This window comes from Oreochromis niloticus, linkage group LG4 (genome assembly GCF_001858045.2).
Source record: "Oreochromis niloticus isolate F11D_XX linkage group LG4, O_niloticus_UMD_NMBU, whole genome shotgun sequence".
Taxonomy (NCBI): Eukaryota; Metazoa; Chordata; class Actinopteri; order Cichliformes; family Cichlidae; genus Oreochromis; species Oreochromis niloticus.
The window spans coordinates 30,581,779-30,606,057 of NC_031969.2; the positions used below are offsets into that span (position 1 = coordinate 30,581,779).

Below are 24,279 nucleotides of genomic sequence, written 5' to 3' on the forward strand. Positions count from 1 at the left end.
TTTAAAACTATAAAAACACCCAAATAAATATCAGGAATATCACAGGTAAAATGTGATAAGATAAAACCCCACAGAAGGCCCTCGTTATGAGTGAGCATCATTTAAACATGAAGGTGGTGATAAAAAAAAAGTTTATTTAAAAAGTCAATAACATTTTTTGATAAAAATGTGTCAAAAGTGAGCAGACAGTCCATTCATCAGCAGCCTGGCCAGCGAGCATTCAGACAACATGCTTACGGACACGTCATGATACAAACAACATCCTCAGGCATCATTTGCAGCATTTCCTGTGTGCCAGGTGAACATGTGGGAGCTGTAGGAAGTTCCTGCAGGTGTCTCTGCTCCTTTGTAAATAAAGCTGCACTGCCTCAGTCCTCTGGTAGGAGGCTGACACGCAGCGCATACAGAAGCCTGCTGGTTCACGTTCAGAAACTCATCAAGAGCCGATGCAGCCGCAGATCGAGTCTGAACGCGCGCAGGCGTTTTAAAATCATCGCTCGTGGCGTTTCCTTACAGCTGCTCTGTGTAGTTTGCGGGAAACAGCCCAATCGATCCTCTCAGCCTGCCTTTCCACCACGACGCATCGGAGTTATCCAGCACGTCGATGATGTCGCCGGGGGAAAATTCAAGCTCGTCGTCTTCCTCTGCGGTGAATTTGTAGAGCGCCCTCACCTGCAGCGTGGATGGTCTCTGCAGGTGGAAACCAAACAGTGATCAATACCTGACGGACACAGCTGTGAGAGTCCTTTACTGGACTCTTACCCCACACAAAACAGGAGCTGCTGCTTTTTCCTGACTTCTGCATTTTAACATTAGCTAAAAAGTCATATGCTGTAACTTGTGTTTAGCAGCCACACATCGCACACAGTGAAATGAGCCTTTAAAGTTTACCCAAAATGCACTTTTTTCCTCTGAATTACCAGAAAACAGATCAAACATCCAGACTGCCAAATACTTCTGTTTCTGTTCCTCTACATCACAGACAGTGCAGTTTATTGAAACTATGATATATCCTGATACCGATACTCAAAGTTTGTTATTCAAAAATAAGCAAAGTGTGGCTTTAGACTGCGACACTTTGAGTGGGTGTGATTTGACTGCAGTTTTTAATAGAGCTTAAACGTGTTTTTCACTTCTATGTAAAGGCAGTTGTGAAAAAGAACATGTTCCCAGGACAAAACTGAGTGCATTCACAACGACTGCACAGGATTTAAGAGGGTAAGCGGCTGTCAGGAGCGGCTAATCAAATGCTCTTAATTTACTGATCATTGGCGAGGCACAACACTTCGATGAAAGCAGAGATTTTGGCTGCTGGGTGCATGGACTTCCCCCTGAGGTCAGCAATGCTCAGTGAAACAGCTAAAAAACCCAAGAGGCTAAATCTTAGACTTTACATGTATCAGTTAGCATATTAAAGGTCAAAGTTCACAACAGCACAATTAGAAAAAGACTGAACAAGTGTGGATTGTTTGGAAGGGATGCCAGAAGAAATACTGTTCATGGCAGCATGGCTTAAGTTTGTAAAGTTACATTTGAACAAACTACAAGACATCCGTTGTACAGATAAAACTAAAGTGGAGATGTTTGACCATGATGCACAAAACCAAACGTGTTATCGGCACAAACATCTCCTCTGTACACCAAAGTATCCTCGAGTCAAATGTGATGCTGCCTGATAGCTAAAGCTTGGCTCAAACTGAGTCACGCAATGACGCGGCTGCATGAATGGCTGGAAAGAGAAGAACCGAGGTGCTGCAATGGCCCAGTCACAGTCCAGACCTCCCAGTGCCTGAAACGTGGTGCAACCTTACAGGAGGAGCTGTGTATAAATTAATGCCTGCAAACCTCAATGAACTGAAGCAGCTCTGTAAAGACGAGCGGGCTTAATTTCCTCTGCAGCGAAGTGAGAGACCGAGAAAGTTATACAGAAAACAACAATTCAAGTTGCTGCTGCTAAATATGGCTCTGCAAACCCAGTTTTTCACACAACTGTTTATATTTATCACCATTTACTCTGAGTACTGAGATATGTGTTCCATTTTTTTATTAAAATCTTAAAGCTGTGATCTACTTCATTTCATGTTGTCTTATTTGAAGTTTAGAATAAACGCTGATGTCACCCGGCTAAACGCAGTGTATCAACATGATGTTAGCTGGTCTACAGTTTCCTGTGTTTACCACAGCCAGTAAGCATCAAAGCACGGCCGGGCTGACCTGAGGCAGAGGCAAGGTTTCAGAGGTGCGTCTCAGAGGCTGAGCCGAAGTAGAAGGACTGCTTCTTCCTGTGTGGCCGATCGTATGCGCTCGCGCCTCCAGCTCGGGTCTTCTGCCCTTAAAGCAGAGAGCAACACACACTTTACGTTCCTGCTTTTGCTTATTGTACAACACAGAACAATGAGCCAAAACATTGAGAACACCCCCGCCTAAAATAGCTTGGTCTCAACTCTTTAAAGGCAAATTAGATTTTGCTTTTCTGTTTCCTGCACTTGGTTTAAAGTTCTGTGCGAAGCAGCGCTTTACAAAGAACCTATTGTTATCTTTGTGGCTAAAACCTTTGCACATTATTTGCTATCAGAGACTTCAGAGCTGAGAGGAAGAAAAGCTGTAGCTCATACCATCGAGCTGGAACTCTGGTCTGAAGATCGACGTGGCGCCGTATTGAAGGTTGGTGTTGTACGTTGCTCAGGCAAACTCCCCCTCTTCACCTGCAGGAAGGAAGCCGACAGGAAGTAGATAAATAGAAATAAAAACTGTATCTTATGTTCAGAAATCTAACTTTTTTCATCTTATGCATGATTGATTTTTACAGTGAAAGAGACTTCAAAGCAAGAACAACCGCAGGTAATGTAATATGAGTCTACGTTTAAGCTCCTAAAATAGACTGAAGCAGAAAAGTGCATCTTTAAACCTTTATGTAACATCATAAATACAAATTAACAAGTGCCTAAAACAAGAACGCCCAATTTTAGCATGAGCTGCTTTCAAATTTGATTGTTTTCAAAGTAAAACACAAAAAAGTGCATTACATTCTCAAAAGTATCTCCAAATTTATTGATCTAATTGGTTTACTTCATCAGAGGACCCAACATTACTGAGTTTTCAGTGTAGACGTGAGTGGTTGATCAATGAAGAACTTATTACCAAAGGTTAAACTAACATCCAGCTAACATTTTTTGGTTTCCCTTTCAGTTCAACTCAATTCAGTTTTATTTATAGGGCACCAAATCACAACAACAGTTGCCTCAAGGAGGTTTATCTAATAAAGAATGAATTATTCTTCATTAGATAAACTTCCTTAACTGCTTTATAACACAAATATCTAATCAGCCAATCACATGGCAACAAGTGCATATAGACAACCTGCTGAGGTTCAAACAGAGCATCAGAATATGGTTTGTTGATGCCAGAGGTCAGAGGAGAATGACCAGACTGATTCAAGCTGATAGGAAGACAACAGCAACTAAAATGACCACTCATTGTAACAAATGTACGCAGAAGAGCATCTCTGAATGCAAAACACTGCAAACCTTGAAACAGTTGGGCTTTAGCTGCAGAAAACCACATCACTGCATGCCACTGCTGTCAGCCAAAAACACAAAACTAAGGCTACGATTTATACGGGCTCACCAAAACTTGACACTTAAAGATTGGAAAAACTGTGCCCAGTCTGATGAGTTCGATTTCTGCTGCAATTTCCTGATGTTAGGGTCAAACCTATGGATCCATCCTGCCTTGTTATCAATGGTTCAGACTGGTGGTGATGATAATTTTTATGGCACACTTTTGGGCCCCTTGGTACCAACTGAGCATCGTTTAAACACCACAGTCCTCTTGAGTATTTTGCTGACCCTGTCCATCCATTCTTGACCACAGTGTACCCGTCTTCCGATGGCTGCTTCCTGCAGGGTAACGTGCTAAAGCTCAAATCATCTCAGTCTGGTTCACTGTGCTCAGATGACCTCCACAGTCACCAGATCTCAGTCTAATCGAGCACCTTTGGGATGTGATGGAACTAAAGATTTGCATAACGGAGGCACAGCCGACAAGTGTGAAGCAGTTGTGTGATGCTATCATGTCAACATGGAGCAAAATCTCGGACAACGTCCAACCCAGAACTCGGAAATGTGTACGTCCACATATTTTAATTATAATATCTCTACCATATTATAAAATCTCTACCAACAGAAAGACGCAGAATTCAAAGACTCGAATAAGACGCGTAGAGGTTTGTGTTGCGCTTTTAGTTTCTCTGGATTTTTACAGTTTCCCTCCATCACTTTGATCCTTCTTAGCTTTCATTTCCTCTTCACACTCTTTTACATGATCAGTCGGGGGGGGGGCAACTGGTCACAGTTCTGCTTTTTATCAGTGAATCATAAACTAAAAACATACTCCAATTTTTTCATGTATTTCCCGCTCGCTCTCTGCCTGAACAGGCTTAAAACATTACAGCTTTCCTGCAGCTTAGCTTTAATGACAAAGTGATCATTCCGCTTTTTTCAGTGGGTTCAGCTAAACCTCTTCGCATGTTCGTTCACATTCAGCTGCTTCACTTTTACAGCATTTCTTTAACATTAACAGGCCTCTATTAATAATAGGGAGGGAGGCATTGTGAAACTGAGCACATTTATATATCTGATTCAGTCTCAGTTTCCCCCCTGCACCCCTAACACAGTGGCTTAAGTGGTTACAAAGAGGCTTGAACCAAAGCAGCAAATTCTAGAGTGCAACTATGAAGTCTGTGCATGAAAACTGCAATTCCTCTAATGGCCACTTAAGGCTGCCCCCAAATGTAGATCCCCATACAGTCCCATGTCAACAAGTCCAGCTTTAAAAGAAATAAACATTTTACAGAGTGGTCAATAAAGCAGTTTTGGTCTTTGTGGATAGTTTCTGCCGTGATACCAACTGTGCATTCAAAGGTGGTTAGTGTTTAAAATTAGCTAAAGCTGCCGAGCTACAGTACAGCGTCGGTGCCTTTTGGAACATTTCTACAGGAATAATTTAATAAATAATGTGAGGCTCAGTTATGACAAGAGAAATTCTCATATTCAGCCTTAGCACAATTAGCTCATATTTTATTAGCCTTAGCACAATTAGCTCATATTTTATTAGCCTTAGCACAATTAGCAGGTACCTCTGAGTCCAATTTGCTAGCATAACAAACTCAGTAAAATATGTCTAAATATAGAAACCTCTAGCTCCAGAAAACGAGTATGACAGCATCCAGCACGCTAACGCTGAGGTTTCTAAATGTCAGCTCCTTCATGTGTCATCATATTTTATACACAGTCTATGATTTGAAGCCAGTTGGAGACCCCTGTGTGTGGAGTTCTGTCTGCACAGTTTTGTTTTTAGGCTTTTCCAGCTTATCCTACCATCGAAAAACAAAAGCATGCCAGGTTAATGCTGCCCATCTTGGCCCAGGACATTCTCTGAGAGTTCTTCTCTAAAGGTCAAGAGGGTTAAAAATAAGAGTTCAAAAGCTTCTCTGCAATCAACATGTAAAAATGTTCTTTTGGAAAATGTCATCGTTGGAGTGTTTGGCATTTAGATAATCATCATGGGTTATCAGTTTTCTAAGTCATGTTTTCAGTCTATTAAAGACTAATTTTCCCTGATTTTGCAGAGCTGGCTTCAAATAGTCTTTCTTAAAAATGTTCTCAGTATGACTAGAAAAAAAATTCTCATTACACTGAAATTTAACACGTCATCTTTTTGCAAATTTATTGTAAAAGAACCTGACACCTGAAATGTGGTTTGACCTTCTGCAATACCACAGAAACTGTCACATCATTTATCCCATTATCTCGGTGTGACACATTACTGTATGCTTGCTGCAAAATGTAAAATTTATAATCAGGTTTTGATTTCTGTAGATATGCTCGAGGCGTTACCGGCTGGGATGGGGAGGGGAACCCTTTGCCGTCGTTGAGGCTGCCATCGTTGAGGCAAATCACCCTGCTTTTAGAGATGGTGTTGCTTTTGTAGAACTCCACCAGCTTGTTGAGGGAGGTGAACTTCTCCTGCCACAGGAAGTACTGGCCTTTGTTGTCCCTCATCACTCTGAAGTGCTGGACGTCATTCTCATGTCTGAGGAGAAGAGATAAAGTTTAGATCTTTACTATCCATGGCCCACAGACTAAATAATGTGTGAATCCCTAAAACAAAGTTTCTACTTGTATCAAAAGGTCATTTTTAATTACACAACACTATGCGGATAACATTTCAGGGTCAGAACTAACCGCTTCCCCTCAGTGAGAAGTGGCTTCTATTCATTTAACTAAAAAGCAGACTGAACCTTCAGATTCTTGAAGCCTTTCTTGAACTAATAAGGAACAAAAATTACTTTTTTTTTTTACAGTTTTTAGACTAAAGACTCCTGGACTTTATTAAGGAAAGGTTTAAAAAGTGGTAAAAGATCAGTTTTTCGCCCCTCATACAGCTTCAGTCTGGCTATACTTTTACACTAATTTGACGATTCACATCTATCACCTCCACTTATATGCAGATTTATATGCAGTAAAGACCAAACTGAAGTAAATCAGGTCTTAAAACTGGATTAGAGACAGGCTGAAAGATCTCTCCTTGATCATATCAGACTTCCAAATTGAAACAAGTGTGAGACTATGTAAATGATGTTAACTGAAATAAAATTGAGTAAATTGAGTCTTTCGTGGCCCTTTATTATAAAGAGAAAACCTTGATGTACTAATCCTGGTCAGAGGCTTTTGTAAAACAGTGGCCTGAAAGAAGGAGTTGAAATTTGTTTAATTTCTTGAGGTTTTTTTCTGCTTCTCGTTCTTTTATAAAGCCACTGTGCAGGAACATCTACATAACAGATGACTCCCTGTTTCCTTCATCCCACTGGTTCCTCTCTCCTTATCTGGATTGTCCTCTGCTGGTCGATGCACAAAACTACAACATCATACAAAAACTCCCTCAGCACATACCTGGGTCAATTTATAGTGTAAAAAAATAATTCTACTCCAGGCACATAACAGGCCTAAGGGCACTTGAAGTGTGGATATTATTTATTTAAGGTGTGCCCAGCGTTTTCACTACTATTACAGCTGCTAAACACAGAAGAAATAGATCAATCATACGGTACTGTATGTACAGTGCTTGTGATGTGTTGCTTCAAGCAAATGACAACAAAAATTCAGTCAACACCCAGGAAGCAGCGAATTTATTGTGCAAAACTACCGCCCAACTATACAGAGTCTGCAGTCATACAGAGATCTACAGCTGAAAACTGAAGTCAATGCTGAAGTCCCCGAAAATTCAGTTTCTTTCCAAATTATGTTTGTACGGATGTTTGGTGGTGGTAGCATCACGCTCTGGTGCTAATTTAATGCCAATGGTACATTGCACAACATGGATGTAATAATGAACTTACTACTATACAGTTAAAACGTGGGCAAGATTGGGTGCTCCAAGAGAACAATGATCCCAAACACACATTAAAACTGGTTTTGGAACAAATTTAAAGAAACTCTTTCAATTCTTCCAAGAACAATGGTCAGATATCCAGAAATAATTATGCCAGAAGCTACGAAAAGAGTTTGGTCGAGGTGCAACTTGCTAAATGAGATTAAACCAAACTAGTGTGGCTGAATGTCCCTGTAAGTATACTTTTGAGTCTGTGTGGATTGGAGAAAATCCACAATAAACTTAAACTTGTGCACCCAAATCACATTTATTACAGTTAATAAAGATGTTTTTGGTACAGTCATTCCAACCTGGAAAACAAATAGTTCAAAGAAATCATTAAAAGCCCCAAATCACCAAGACATTCATGCCTGAGCCTGAGTGTACATAAACTTCTGACCACAACTGTATACATTAAAAACCCATGGACATACTAAAAGACAGCACCTGTTACTGGTTACTGAAAAATTAAAATACATGACTCTTGAAACCGTTTAGGACTGGAGATATTTTTCACGGGTGTTATAACTAACATACAGTCTTTCAAACTGTCCCGACGGATCCTGTAATCAGAGCAGCTAAAAGGAGTAATCTGCGCTGGTGGTCTGACAGCGGACACGAGAGGATAAACTGACTTCACCTCTGCCTCACTTGTTTATTCTGCAGCTGCCTTTGGTGATAAAAAATAAGAATCTCCAGCGAAAGAGGAAAGAGCTCAGAGGGCGTGACACTGTAACGCCGAAATATTAGGGAACTCTAACTGACCTTTTAATAGATGTTATCACAATTGCAGTTTAAAAACAACCCTTATTATTTTCTTAAGCACAAGCAAATTAAAATGATTCAAACAATTCAAATGTCAATTTGGTGATTTTCTTGACTGGTTTTTTTTTGGTCTACAGCGTGCATAGACCGGGGACGTCCAACTCCAGGCCTCGAGGGCCGGTGTCCTGCAGGTTTTAGATCTCACCCTGGGTCAACACACCTTTATCAGATGATTAGTTCATTACCAGGCCTCTGGAGAACTTCAAGACATGTTGAGGAGGTAGTTTAGCCATTTGAATCAGCTGTGTTGAATCAAAGACAAGTCTAAAACCTGCAGGACACCGGCCCTTGAGGCCTGGAGTTCCCCACCCCTGATATAAACGAAGTACATAGATTTTGTGTGTCATTTTATAAAAAAACTATACAATAGCCTCACATGAATAACTGTGCAGCCTCAAAAGTGCCAAAATGAAATAAATAAATACATCACCAAAATATTAATTCATTAAAACTGGAAATAAAAAATGTGTTAAATACATAATGAATTAATTAAATGAATTTTTAATCCAACTGTGTTTACATTTTCAGAAAACTTTCCCTCTGACCTCTCACCTTGAGGTTGAGGAAACTGAGATTCGAACTCATCCAAGATTTTTAGTAGAGACATCGATGGTATCAGTCGCTTTAATCTAGAGCTGGGCGATATAAGATTTTTTCATATCACAATATGTTTTTTTCATTTCAGGCGATAACGATATATATCACGATATAAGCCAAATAACTATATTTGTAAGATTTAAATGTGCCGTTGCTCACAAGTAAACTGCGAAATAATCAGCAGCTTGTTTTGATTTAAATATTTATTTCCCATAATAAGTTCAACAGGGTAGATGTACTTAAGGAACATGACTTCAGTTTCAGATAAATAAAGGCAAATATTGCAAACTACACAGAAGGCAGCCGCTAAAGCGTTTAAGTTTCAAAACAGAACAAACAAAACAGACTAAATTGTCAATTCCACTTAGAAACAAAATATTAATTCTAAAAATAAATCTTAGGTCGTTTTACAGAAGAACAGACAAAATTGACTAACTTTTGTCAATATCAAATAAACTGAGAACTAAAAGGAAATTCTCAATCTCTCCTTGTTGTATAGCTTAGCTTTTCAAACAGTTTTAACAGTTACTTTAGTTTGACAAAAGCCGAATGACGAATTAGCGCTTTCAGTCAGAGACTGAGCATGCACCGCTTTATTGTATTTCCAGACTTGCTTTCGGCACAATTTACAGTGCGCGCTACTCTGTTTTTTGTCAGACTTGAAATAGCCGAAATACCTTCACACTACGGAACTTCTGTGGCCCTTCCGTTCGACAAGCTCTCCGGCATTGGAACCATCATCTGTTTTTTCTTCGGTAACCTTCGCTCACGCTCTCGGTTGATTTTTCTCTAGTCGGCACACTCATTTCCTCCATTACCTGGGCGGCCCGGCTGGCTGCTTCCCAAACAAATACACATGTGCGCCTTGGCACTTGTGCTGTACGTAACAAGTCACGTGACGTGACGCTGCGGCTGTGATTGGTTCGGCTCTGCGCTACTTAATTTTGATTGGCTGTTCTTTTCTTTTTTCTTTTTTTAAGAGGACAAGAGAGATGAGGCCTATCGCAATAGTTTAATTTTTCTATCGAGAAAAAGTTATTTCGCAATACATATCGTTATCGTTCTATCGCCCAGCTCTACTTTAATCTCCAGTTATCGCATTCACAAACTCTCATGTCTACGTCGCCTGGCTGGCCACCCGCCCACCCAGCAGGGTGACGACAATACCCCATCAGGCTTTTATGGCTGAGGAGTAAAAAGGCAGTAAAGTACTCAGTGAAGCTGTACAAGTGTCGCCGAGTGTCAGACGTTATCAACCTGCCGTCTCACTCTGAGGTGTCCTCCAGTCCTGACTGTACTTGTCACGCAGGAACAAGCAAGTATGAAAATTCAAACTCTTTATACTTAGTATAAAACAAACACTGACCAAAAGCAAAGCAGAGCAGTGTTAGTCCCGCCCACTGACTTTGGTGGTGCGGTTGACAGATAAAATAAATTCATGCAGCACAGGATTTAGTACCATACTAACCATATTGAATAGGATTTTGAATAAAATAAATCCACAATTAATTAATGATATTTTTAATTAACTGTTTGTTTATATCTTTAAAGCACAGTCCTAAGGGATATCCTGTTACAAAATTAACCTCGTATTGTATTGAAATAAGACTTAAGTATTAACTAAGACCTGAAACTAGCCATTGAGACTATAAACTCATCAAAAACATGTTCACTGGGGTTATAGTTCAAGTGACAAGTATGGTTATTTTTTTCATCAGCTTGTCTTTTCGCAAAAACAGACGAGTCTCCCTCTGCTGGCTGGGAGAAATAATGCAGATATTACGTACTTTTATATTAATCCGATTGGTCTGTTTCATGGGAACTGTAGTTGGACCAAAGAGACAGTTTTATAAGTGTATAGCCGGTTATGGTTCAAACCAAAAAGGCTACTAGGAGCGGTGGGGGTTCTGGGATAGGTTAACGGAGTCTGTAAGATCCGAAGTATTTGCAAGTCCCTATATAAATCTTCTTTACATAGTGAATACGCATCTGTTTTTAAGGACAGTGTGGTCAAATAACCTCTCGGTGTTGTGGCTGGTGCCATCCATTGCAAAATCTTGGTGTTTATTAGTTACCAAAGTTGGAAAAAGGAAGTTTGGTTTCAACTGAAACCCAAGATTCGGCATTTTTGAACGTGACACTCAAACAGCACAGAGAGCTGGAAGTTTAGCTTGAAACCATAAACTATTAATAAAACAGACAGCATCATCACCCACTGGTTTCTGGACAAATTATTTTGAGTTACAGTTTTTACAATGTTATTTTCTTAGACCATATTTAGAAGGTGTACTGTTAAGTTATCATTTAACAGTATTTGGAGATTGACCTCATTTGCAGCCAGTCGCTTGGTAGAAACATAACATAAACAAAACTTTAGCATCTTCCCTTCGTTTACATGACACATAAAACCGGTCAATATGAGACACCAGCAGACTTTCACCACTGAGCCAAATGAAAAACTTTGTGATTTAGCACAATTTTTATAACACATTACATGGTGCAACTAGCAACTTTTTCTTGAATTAATCATTAAAAATCAAGTAAATGTCAAAAAAAGAGCAGAAAAGTAATCAGAAATCCAAAGTGATGTTTTCGATTGTCTCATTTTATCCAAATTCAAAGATGTTCAGTTTACATTTTTAAAGAAAAAGAAGCTAAAATATCAGGTTATGTGATGAGTTCTTCTTGAAAAACAACACCATATGGTTCTGGATCTGGATCTAGCCCCGTCTGGTCTATATGTGAAGCAAATGTCAAACTATTTCTTTACTGTTTTATGAATTAAAAAACGAATATCCAGTTTGAAGCTGGTTGAAGACGCTGAAGTATTAATATGTTTAGCATGCTGTCAAAGAGCTGAACAAACAGAATGAGTGACTCGGTAATATTCTATAATTTACTTCCCCTTTAACTGTCAAACCAGATGTTGACTAAGCATAGTTAAACATGCTGAACATCAGCACGTTGGCAAGCTAAAGTACGCGTTTAGCTTCAGCCTAAATATAGCTGTGAGCCAAACTTTAAGACTTCCCATTGCTTTACTCACTTGACAGAAATGGAGAAATCGCCCGGGGAGGTTTGGCACCCTCGGATCAGAAACTCCCCGACAGTTTTGAACTTGAGCATGTCCTCTGCAGCACTGCGACTGGCGTCCTCCTTAAACCACCTGCACACAGAAGCCACAATGCTGCTGGTTATCTGAACTAAGCCACTCACAGTCTTGCACAAAGCGGCCAGGAATTGTTACAAAAGTTTAAAACCAAGAATGAACCAATGTTGTTTTAGTCGTTTTTATTTACCCTTTATTTATACAGGTAATCCCATTGAGGCTCAATGTCTCACTCACAACAATAAAAAAGTTAAAACTGCCTAAATGCTGTCCAATGCTGTGGCTGTGTCTGTGTCTGTGTCTGTTTGGGCGCGGGAAGTCGCGTGACATCCCGCTCTTGTTACGGTCACTTCGAGCCGGGTCGTAACAGCTGATGTGAACCCAACTCTAACCCTACTACGAGCTCTCACAGCAGTTTGTGCAAAAGTTATGACACTTAACTGAATTCATTTGTGTTTCTCGACACTGATTTTAACCTTATTTTCACTTCTTTTCCACCAGGCCCCTCGCTCCGCCTCTGTTGTTTTGTGTCAGTGCACACACGCTGAAGATTTTCCACTCAAAGAGTAAAAACATTGGCATCGTGAGTCAATTTGCAGCTCACGCCTCAGTTCAAGACCCCACAAAGGAACGATTTTTACACATCCATTGGATTTTCAAAAGATATCTGTTTGTAGTTCAAGGCTATAGGTCCGCCTCTTACCCTGGAATCTGGAAATCGATGTAGTTATGTGGTACATATCCTTCTCGTCCATTCATCTCCGCCTTACACCAATCACCTTCAACGTTTATAATCTGTTCAAAAGCGAAAACAAAATGTGTCAAGCCGGGGGAAATGGAAAACATGCCTTCATTATCTAATCATATACTGACCTTTAGTAAATCACCCTTTCTGAAGGTGAGCTCCTCGTCCTCTGTTGCGATAAAGTCATACTTTCCTGAGGCTTCCATTGAGAGAGGCTGAAGTTTCAGGGAGGTTTAGAAGAACGTGAAGAAGGAGAAGTGGCAAAGGGCTTTTTCTGCAGGGATGAAGACAAACACCAAAGTTGTGATTTACATTCCAGGTCGTTCATGCCACGTTAGAAAAAAGCTGACAGCAACAGTTCAGTGAAACTTGAACGTGCAAATCAGATAACAGCATTTTATTTAAACTGACAGTGTGGTGTGTGTCTGTCGGAAGCCACAAGAGCTCAAGCTGTTTCCAAATGTTAGTTATTATGCTTCCATCACCATATACTTATATTTGGACTACAAGAGTAACTCTAATGATACTTATTTTATTTTATAATGGGTTTCAGTGTGCACCCTCTGCCTGGAACGAACCAATCAGTCTTGCAGTGCCGACATATTTTTAGCCTTTTGTGCTAATGAGCTCAATATTTCTTATAAGACATTTGAAATCACCACCTTGGGCTCTGGTATACTTATGCACAGCGTGTCATTTATAGGACATGGAAATAAAGACAAGGGAATGACATGCAAGGAGTAAACAGGAACTGGAAAACCTCATTTGTCGTCCATTTTTACATTATGGAGAGACACAGACGCCACTTCTCCATTTCCTACAGTTTATTTAAACGTATACAGAAAGGATGAGAAGACAGGGGTCAACGCAGTATTAGAGAAAATGCAACTCTCCAGTTAAGGAGCTCTAAAACGTGGATCTAATGTTAAGGATCTGAATCCCATGACAGCAGTTATCAACACAGCTGGTTATTTTATTTTCCCACCAACGTGAATAAAACCTTCGCTTGTTTGTGGTTACACAGTGAAGGATGTGGTAAGCTTTCGTGAAAAAGCTGGCTCTATCGTTGCAGCTGTAGAGCACACACAGTTCTGACAAGAGACACAGAGCTGCATAACGCCCAACATTGATATTAACCTAGCAAACAAATGCCACCTGTTAAACCACACACAGCCTTAAAATAAATTTTAACCCTTATAATGGTTTTTATCTTTATTAATGAACAGCTGTCTGAAACCTCACTCAAATTCAGATGTTAAAACCTTCAGTTACTGTTAATTAGACTAGTTATTCCAGGCCAGCGGTACTTTTGCAGGTGCCAGGGAAGTATGTAAAAGCCAATATAGAGGAGCTAGGTTATCTGAAGCAACACACAAAAAGGTGTAGCCAAAACAGGGAATAAACGGTTCAAAGTTTACTGGATTAATCATTGTAAATCCTGGGATTAACAGCTAAAGTAATCCAATGAAAGCCAAAAACTGCCAACTACATTTGGCTGATAAAAAACAGGAATTAACATTTTAAGTAGTCAGCTAAAAGTGACAAAAACAATCTGAAAATAAGTGTAGCTAAAGTAAGGAATAAAAAAAAAAAAGTTGTTGGATTAAATGCTGAATTAGTTATTTTGAAGTCAAGGATTAACAGCCAAAATAGTCAGATAACAATCCAGGACTAAAAGCTGAATTATTCACCTAAAAGTTATGATTAATATGTGAATTAGACAAATACAAGACAGGGATTAACATCTTAATTAGCCATATCAAAATCCTGGATTAGCAGTTGATTTACTCAACTGAACATCATGGAACAGCTAAAGTATCCCAATAAAAATCAGGGATTAACTGCTGAATTAATCAGACAGATTCATCAGTTAGTTCAAAACATCAGATGGTAATAAGAAGGATAATAACAGAATCATATAGCACATTTCAAAAATCCAAGGACACTATACAAATAACGTTCAAATATTTGGTTAAAGTTATGGATTAACAGTTGAATTGTGGTACATTAAAAATTATGCATTAACAGCTAAATATAAATCACAGATTAACAGTTAAATTATTTAATATTTAAGTCATGTGCACAGTGCCATATTATAATAGTTTTATGACACAACACATAACGGTTAGACATGGAAATTGTGAAACAAGGGAGGCGGGGGGTCCTGTCATTGGGTGGTAGCTGAGGAGTCACGTGATACATCTCTCAGTGATGTATGCACGTAACAGAATATGCAAACCGTTATGACGTGACTGAAAATGTAACAGTAAAAAATTTGTTGAGCTGTGGTTTCACACAAAGCCACACCTTAATTTTGATTATTTTTCACATGAAATGCATGCGTCACAGTCTGATAATGTGGTTCAGATAACGATAATATAAGAAAAGAAATAGCATAATTAATCATAGCAACAGATAAAACTAATCCACGAATAACCCAGATTTTAAAAAATGGCAAATGATGATTGAAATCAACAAGAGTGCAGAAAAAAGAGAACTGGTACTGGTGTATGATTCTATTTGTAGGTTTACTTGATCCGAAAAGAAAACAAGTTTCGTGGAATTTATGTCACAAGTAACTGACATTAAAAGTGACATTAGCTAAAAGTCAAAGGATTTCTCAGTTGGCAGCTTCGGCTCGTCTGTTCTCGCACTTCTTCCTCTCTCTCATACCCTTGGGAGGAGATAAGAGGAAGAGTTGCAAGTGATGGAAAAGTACCCTAAACTTCTTCTCATGTGTTGTTGTATTAGGTCTGTTAGCTCAGTTAATGCCTTATTTAGTTTTCATCATTTTAAAGACTCTGTTATTGATTTCTTGTTTATAAAATATCTGAATTGTTTTAGATTAAAAGCCTCAGTTTATTAAGTCACAACTCATAAGTCATCTTTGCAAGCCTTACTGCTTATATGACAACTAAAAAAGACAAATAACTGCGAAAGAATAGCTAAAGGTCACAGATTAGCAGTTGTAAAAACTGCAAATCCCATTTTAATGATTGAAATGGTTAACTAAAAGCCATGAAATCCTTTAAGGATATGGGTAAACAGTTGACATCCATCAATAAAAAGTCACAGATTTAGACCTGAAATGATGAGCTTAAAGTTATGGACCAATCCTTGAAAGATGTCGAGCGATGATGAGCTGGACCTGATGTTTCTAAACAAGACGAGTAAGAAACTGAGTTTGTGGTTTCATCCAGTCTCACGAGACTGGAGAATTTCATGGTTTGAGGAGTTGAAGCTGTATCACGGCCTCTTTCGTAGAAATTTCAGGATGTCAGTGTGAGAGTTAAAGCTCTTGTTAGCAGAGCTGGGACACACCAGGAGGCAGAGAGATCATTTTATCATTTCTATCTCATCGTGTATTCAGTATCAGTGCGGGTTTAGATTACACAACAGAAACCAAAGGTTGTCAGCTGAAACAGCTAAAAATTGTGAAATAACAGTTGATAAACTCTTGTTTCAGTAATAACTAAAGAGTTGCGATGGGTAAAACTCACAGATAAATAGTTGAAACCTTTGGATTGACAGCTGACCACAGCCACGGATCAGATGAGCGGTGAAACGTCCTCAAGAAACTTAAACAAGTCCACTCGCTTTCTTTCCAAGCTCCTTAGACTAAAGTTGAAAGACTTCTCTTTTGGTATTGGGTAAATATTTAAAGTGGCTAAAAAATATCAAAAAGTGGACATATAATTATAAATACTGTACCTCTGCTGCTCTGTAGTACCTGGTGCAAATACAAGAATGATGCTGCCTACTAAAACAGACTTTTGTATATGTTTGAAATGTTTTAATGAAATATTCGGAACAACACCGACGGTGTGGCAATGAGCGCCGCTTTAGTGAACCTGACGTGCTGATTTCAGACAAAAAGAAAAAATTTTTTTTAATACGAATGGTTAAAAGGATTTTTAATCACAGAATAAACGAGGGGAGTTAAAGTTAATGAAGGTTCATTTTAGTTCATCAAACTAACTGTCCATTAAAAAAAATAAGCTGTTTTTTTAAACAGGCTGCAGCTTCAGGAAACCCCCTTGTTATGTGCTGCACAGCTGAAACGCTGACCAGTATGCAGCCAGGGCTTTTGCGGTTAGAGCTTGCTAGTACAGTTTCAAATATGCCCTAAAAGCATTTCTGTACTCTTTTATTTAGACCATCAAAGTTGTCGTCTCTGCTGTATCCAGTTTGGTCATGGTTTACAAGACTGATTATTTTCTCAATTAGTCTGAATTTATGTGGCCTAAAAATGTTTCAAATGCCATGTTTAGCCAAAAATTCACATTATTTAGTACTAAAGAGGGAAAAAAAGAAGCATTTCAGAGCCTCAAATTCAGTAACTCCAGCTTCCACAAGCATTAAATGTTTCCATATCTGAGGCTTAAACTGGATAAATCTCAGCATGTTGTGCTTAAAAATAACACTCGATTGCTGACCTGAACTAGTTTAGAACTTAATTAGTGTCTTTTTCAGCATACTTACCAAATGCTAAAAGCAAACAGAAGGTTGCACGCATTTGTTCAGTAGTACTAGCAACCAACTGCAACTTTCAGAAGCGTCTTTCTCATGTTGATGCACCTGCATCATAAACTGCGTCTGTGCAGCGACCCATGCAAATGCAAGAGTTCAGACCGGTGCTCTGAAACTTCTTAGATTTCATCAGCAGTGCAAAGTCACTGACATCTTTCTCTGAATTAGAAGTTTCAAAAAATAAAGCTTTAACTTTGCTGGGATGGTAATGAAGCAAATATATCAAATATATCAGGAATCCTGATGGGTACTGATTGAGAAATTATCAATCATCTTCAATGACGAGGAAAACAAACAAAATCATTTTTATAATCTAAATTTTAGGGCAGAAATTTGCTGCTTTAAGCTTCTCAGACGTAGATGTTATAAATTAAACACTGTTGAGTCAAGACTACTTTCAGACCTTTTAGGTACATGGGAGATTGATTAATATTTATAAAGGTTTTCCTCAGCATTGCTTGTTGTGTGCCCCGTAAATAAAAATGACTTGGGAGAAATTGCATGCTGCTCAGAAATTCTTTTTACTCTACAGAAAATGCCACTAAAGTACAATTTACTCATTTTAAAAACTGTCGCACATCATGATTATTGTTTCAAAAGGGTGCAAATGTAAAACATGAATTTGTAAAGCCACCATATAAACCAGTGGATATTAAGGAGTTCAGTATGTGGACATGTAGAGAAAGATCACACGGCGTACAATCGTTACAGGTAGTTAAAGCAAAGAGGACTGCAGCATGGGAAAACTCCAAGTAAAACCAGACACAACAATATTAAAATCATTCACTAAATCTAGTGTAGAAGCATTATTAGCTAACCCAGGAATATGTTCCCTGTAAAAGGATGCATCAGATGTATAAGCAGTTTTTCCTTTAAACTCGCTTTTAGTCTTTCTTTTAATCATTTTTAGGAGCCAAAACTAAAAAAAAACATCAAAAAAGCTGTTTTGTGTCGCTTTCTTTTGCTTTTTATGTTAAATAAATGATTGTTTTACATCAAAATTCATATACGTATTTAGATTAAACTCTTTAGCTGAACCGCTTTCCAAGGAGTCTTAAACTGTTAGTTTCCACGTGGCGCAGTATCTGTTTATCTGAAGTTGTTGAGTAAAATTCAAAATAAATTAGAAAAAAAAATAAAATGTAAATGTGAAATTTCCCCATCCAAAGTGGCACCTTGGGCCTGTCTAAACTGGGGATGCAGCTTTGATACTAATCCAGTACTGACTGGGGAAGGTGGATCATTCATACGTCACAACAAAGCACTGAGGAAGCTAACAGGTAACAAGGTGCCTCACGCTCGTGACGCCGCCTTTTTTCTATGTTTGCCAAACACACAAACGTAGCCGCAAACGACCTGAGTCACTATTTTTCGCTCCCTGGGAAACTTTTATTGCACTTCCAGTAAAATAACTCGATTGACATGATTTCACCTTAGTTATTTCGGTCTGCTCCACTCCGTGTGTACTCGCAGCAGCACTGAGAGCAAGGACAGGCCAAACTAGCATGACCATTTAAAACATCACTAAACACTCACACTGAGCTTAAAGCAGACCTGCTTTTAATCGTTTTTATATTAGCCCCGTTTCCAGTTTGGAGTACTGCTCATTAATGTAACCCTGCTATAAGACGGTAACTGTCATCAGCAGATACCCAAAGCCGAGGTATCGTCATCACAATGGGAACAGGATAAGGTTGGATTGGTGGATCAATGATTTGGGAAAAAACATCATCGAGTTGATGGAAGTTTAATTAGCTGCAAACACTGTGATTACATTACAACTTCTCTATAAATGTTCTCATTTGTCAACGCTTCACAACTTGGAAAAGTTAAAAATGGTTAAATAACAAAGGGTCTCTGTGTTTTCCTTTGAGAAATTAGCAACTAATGCTTAAAAATAAGAATTTTAATAGCTTTATTAAAAGCAGAACATGATGCAAAATTGCCTGTTGCACCTGAAGCCACTTTTATGACCCAATAGTAAAATGCAGCATATATTCACTGAATTAACAACTTTTTTCTGTCATTTTTCTTCTGGACCTCGACACGTTCTGTTGGATTCACATTCCACACTTGAGGAAACTGAATTTATTCCACTTTTAGTCTGTTTGTCACATAGAAATTGGCTCCTGATACTCATTCTTTTAACACAGGCTTCGTGCAGTGTTTGCAGAGGAGGATGTGCTCACCACAGCTCAGGAGATGGAACAGGCCTCTAACATGAGGTCTGACCCAACTGCAGTCAGAGAAGCAGCTGTTCACAAGTCTGATGAATTAATGTCAGTTATGAGCTAAGTAGGCTGGGTGTACTTAGCTCTTTCTTTCTCACCAACAATAGCTTTTATAACCACTTCCCCAAAGCTGGGGGTACTCTAAGCATGCATGATGGGGAACAAACAACGCGATTCAAATAGATCTGAGAAACTGGCAGAAAATGCGAGAAATTCTTACTTCAGGCGTGAAGCTCTGCCATGAGTTTACTGGCACTGACGAATAACCAGAAGATGTCAGAGCCTCAACAGAAGTTTAGCCTTAAGTAATGAATTCAACTGAATTTAAAAGTCTGAAAGAACGAGCTTGTTTTGTGTTTTATTTGTTCTTATTTTATATTAAATTAAAAGCGACACATTTTGCTTTTTAGCGACCAACATGAGAGATGGAGAAGTGAGAAACTGAGAAAAAGAGAAAGAGGAAGAGCAGTGAGCAGGAGCTGACTTCAGTCTTTTTAACAAACAGCTTTTGCTTTGAATATTTCTGATATTTATCGTGGTTCGGCTTACCTTTCCTCCCCTCTGGAGTCGAATCAAACTTTAGACGAGATTATTCTAAGCCTGCCCGCTTCTCCCTGCGCAGTTTGAGCGCAGCAGCATATTTTAAACTTCTTTTTTTTTTTTTAATCGGGGAAAAAAAATCAAATTAAAGTCCCGTTTCTGTGCTGAATTAAGTTTCCCCGACGGGTCAGTAGAGTGAATGAAGTCGACTGAAGACGGAAGATAAACACGCTCAGCGTTCGCCTGCAGAATGCGGTCTTCGCTCTGCTGCTGCAGCTGCACCAAGAGCGACGCCTTCCCTCCGACTTCAGTCCACCTTATCAAAATAAAAGCCACGGGTTCCGCCGTGTCTTCTCTCTGAGTGGTGAAGAGCATGTTTTTTTTAATTATTTATCAGAGCCCAACATTAAACAAGTGAGCTATTGTTATTATTATTATTATTATTATTAGTAGTAGTAGTAGTATTTAGGAGTCATCACATCAGATCATCTGCCTCCTTCACTACGTCCCCCCCCCTTTTTCCTTCTCTCCCCCCAACCAGTTGCGGCAGATGGCTGCCCCTCCCTGAGCCTGGTTCTGCCGGAGGTTTCTTCCTGTTAAAAGGGAGTTTTTCCTTCCCACTGTCGCCAAAGTGCTTGCTAATAGGGGGTCATATGATTGTTGGGTTTTTGTCTGTATGTATTATTGTAGGGTTTAATTTACAATATAAAGAGCCTTGAGGCGACTGTTGTTGTGATTTTGGGCTGTATAAATAAAATTGATTTGAATTACATCAGTAAATCTTGTCTGTAGTCTTCCCTTTTCCCTCCTGTCTGTCAGCTCCAGCTTCAACATGCTTTGTCCAGGATATTCACTACCCTCCTGTGTACATGTCCAAACCTGCAGCGCTGCCTCCAAACTGTCCGACCTGAGCTGTCCCTCTGATGTTCTAATTTCTAATCCTGATCATTCCCACTGAAAATCGTAACATCTCCACCTCTGCCACCATCTCCAATCCAGTAGCTCTCACTACCATCTTGTAAACCTTCCCTTTCACTCTTGCTGCTATCCTTCTGTCACAAATTCCCAGTGTAAATCTTGGCATCGTTAAGATTGGATCAATTATTTATTTTTTAAAATTTTGTATGTATTTATGTTTTGTGAGAGCCTACATATGCTTGAAAACTTATGAAACATACCACACAATTTACATATTAAAGAAGAAGCTCAAAGAAGCTCCAATGCTGTCTTTCACGTGCATGTTGGGGCTTGTTGGTTTTTTTAATCAATCAAATTAATTAAAAATAAAAGTGTTTTTTTTAAAAAAAAAGTAACGTAAAGCTATTAAAAATTTGCTCCACGCACATTGCTTTGAAGCTGATGGCCGTGTGCTGGAAGACGTCCCAGGCTCCAGTTGCTAAGGTAACCCTTTAATGTATTTACTACTAGGTTATACGTCAATCACAGGTACTCTTCACTCTCACTGAGAGTCACTTCAGTCACTCAACTGCAAATAGAGAAAAATTTATCTCAGGTCCCGCCCACTTTGTCTCACTAGCAGTTATATCGCCAAGTGGCCAAATATCTTGAATCTCTTCTAATATGCAAGCATCTTAAGTGAACCCCAGTTTTCAGAGATCCAGTGAGTGAGGACATCACTCACTGGTTTGAGACTTTCTTCCTCATGCTTTTCTTTTTTTCAAAGTTTGAAAGTTGGATAAAGGGAAGTTTGGTCGATAACAGAAACTTAATACCTAGGAGTTTACAATGAGAGCGAAACTTCTCTATAGATGCTGCGCCATCATATGATCCCCAGACAGATGCTGAGCTGGCATTTAGGGTTTAAACCAAAGACTTGTCACCCACTGGCTTCTGGACTTTACATTTTGAAGCCTCAGCGTCAGTGTTTTGACTGTTGCCATGTTAGTTTTTAAAGGTAGAAGTGAGCATAACTGGAAAAGAAACTGGACTACTAAGTTATTAGTGCAGTCAACCACTCAGCAGGCAGCATTATTTGTCACTTACACTAAAATGTTTAAATTTTTGCACAAACTGTCTGCACGGCTCTTCTACATAAGTAGACACAAAAAACACAAGAAATCAAAATGGACCTCTAACCTTGTGTTTTTTTTTCTACAATAACTCTGCATGATTCGCAACTCAAAATGATTCTTATTATTTCTTACATGGATCTTGGTGTAGCCTCTCAGTTTGTCCTTTGTTTGAAAAACTCTGTTTTAGCTCCTCCCCTCTTTAAGCTATCTTTCTTCCGATTGGCTGCCCCTCACAAATAACAGCAAGTGGGTGGATAACTGTGCCTGTGGTTACCATGTTAGTGATGTCCTGACCATGTTATTAAGTGATTTTCCACATATTTTAGAATAAAACATTAAACAAATACAGTTTTAATTTCAGTTCAGCATCACGTTTTGTACTTAAAATGCCACATAACAGTCATACAAATGATATATGCTAATAGCTTATTCAATGTCCTGCAGGTACAACACACTCAAGAGTGTTCAGATGATAAATGTACCTTGCAAACCTACTTGCTGAATATATAAATCTTCAAAGAACTTCACTAATGTACAGTCTTATTTAAATCAACTTGCAGAGACCTGAAAGACTGATAACCTGCCAGAGCACATGAAGAAATGAAGAAATAAGAAATGCAGATGCGTTCATCAAAGCAGGAGAGACTGTGAGCAGGATGCTGCTGCACCATTTGCGAAGATACCAGAATGGTCATAAGAAATGAAGATGGGGAAAATTTTACATAGAGTTCTGCTTTTTTTTGACATGGTAGTAGTTTATCTAAAATCTAAAAATCTAAAAACACAGATAATCTGCAGCTTTTTAAGAACTTATGTGTATTCATTTTAAAAAAAAAACGGGTCCCTGATCTTTAGGAATCCAGAAATCACAAGATCATACATCGACACTGAAATGCTACATCAGGTAAATTAAATAAATAATATTTTATACCACACAAAAACACATAATCAGGTTTTAATTTTTAAAAAGTCAGTCGAACAATGTTATTATGACTATTTTTGTATTTTTTATTTTTGTTATATTATTTACTTCCATTATTACAACACCTCGCATACCAAAATAATTTCTCAAATGTGGGCTAAATTAGCAGTATTTTTTTTATTATAAGCAGTACTAGTAGTAGTAGTAGTAGTATTTATTATTATTATTCATTTACAGAATCAACGGTCCACAATTTAAAAACTTGCTTGATGCTTACAGATCATTTTCCTGAAGGAAGACTGAGGAATGGTGTCCACAGCTGGGACCAGTAGCATGTAGTCCGAAATACTACGAGCACATCTCATTTTCAGAACCATGAGGAATTAAATTTAAATGAGAATTCTTAATTAGTCGTCAAATGTACTCCAGCAGCTACACATGCACTCCAGCACATGTGCACTGAACCGGCCTCTACAGTAAAAGTCTATTAGCTTTATCATTACTTTCCTTTACTACAAAGCTAATAGTAAGCTCTGGACAGGCTCTGAACCATCCCATAATCATGCTGCTGTAGGCTCAGACTGGATTGTGGCTACCTCTCCCTGAGGAGGTTGCTTCCTGTTAAAACTAAGTTTTTCCTCCCCACCATTGCCTGATCTCACAGGAGACCATCTGAACACTGAGACTGGGGTTTCTCTCCAATATTGTGAGGTGTGTACCTTCGAGTATAAAGTGCTTTGAGGTGACTGTTGTCGTGAATTGGAACTTAATTATGTTGCTTTAAGCTTTATTAAACTTGCTTTCCTGTATAGTTTGTTCTCAAGCATGCAGCACACACATGGCTGTACAGTCTGTTCTAGACAGAGAAATCTTACATGCACTCTCGGTTTACATGCATGAAACTTGCATAAGAGGATGTTTGCTTGTGCACACATCACATGCCATCACCTCTAAATATTCTCATCACTCATTTGATCTGTAAAAACAATTATAAGACAGTTTAATATAGTCATTTGTTCAAACATTTTTATTAACATATTTATTCATATTTTTGAATGACTGCTGATAAACAGAGGATGTGATCAATCAATGAAACTACATATTTACATAAGAAACTGAAACATGCTTTAAAAAGCACTAAACGATACTAGACTCGCTTCTCTTTAATTTTCCTCTGTAGTCTTAAAAAAGTCACGTGATCTGCATTAGATAAAGATCAAATCCTGTTATCTTGGTAACTGCTTCTCTTCTTATTTAGATGCTTCCTAAACAGTAAATGGTAGAGATATATTTTTATTACTCAGAAAAAGCAAAGA

General features: G+C 38.7%; 1 protein-coding gene across 2 annotated transcripts; it reads right to left on the reverse strand.

Moving 5' to 3' along the window:
• Positions 1-113: 113 nt before the first annotated feature.
• Positions 114-20,305, reverse strand: grap2a (GRB2 related adaptor protein 2a). Of its 2 annotated transcripts, XM_003442600.5 has the most exons (8): positions 20,018-20,301; positions 12,836-12,981; positions 12,666-12,757; positions 11,900-12,019; positions 5,898-6,093; positions 2,616-2,705; positions 2,215-2,331; positions 114-690 (listed from the first exon to the last, which is right to left on the reverse strand). In XM_003442600.5, the coding sequence occupies exons 2-8, from the start codon at positions 12,911-12,913 to the stop codon at positions 511-513; spliced, it is 873 nt and encodes a 290-aa protein (XP_003442648.1). In that variant the 5' UTR covers positions 12,914-12,981; positions 20,018-20,301; the 3' UTR covers positions 114-510. The 2 variants fall into 2 exon arrangements, with proteins under 2 accessions (XP_003442648.1, XP_013125254.1); XM_013269800.3 differs by lacking the exon at positions 2,215-2,331 and having other exon boundaries at positions 20,018-20,305.
• Between the last annotated feature and the right edge of the window lie 3,974 nt (positions 20,306-24,279).

Bases quoted from the DNA above. Each gene is read 5' to 3' on its own strand.
- grap2a (XM_003442600.5), bottom strand. From the start codon at position 12,913: ATGGAAGCCTCAGGAAAGTATGACTTTATCGCAACAGAGGACGAGGAG. The intron at 2,332-2,615 runs GTATGAGCTACA...CTCTGCTTTAAG, and splicing joins ACCAGAGTTCCAGCTCGATG to GGCAGAAGACCCGAGCTGGA. The intron at 691-2,214 runs GTCAGCCCGGCC...TTCCACCTGCAG, and splicing joins AAACCTTGCCTCTGCCTCAG to AGACCATCCACGCTGCAGGT.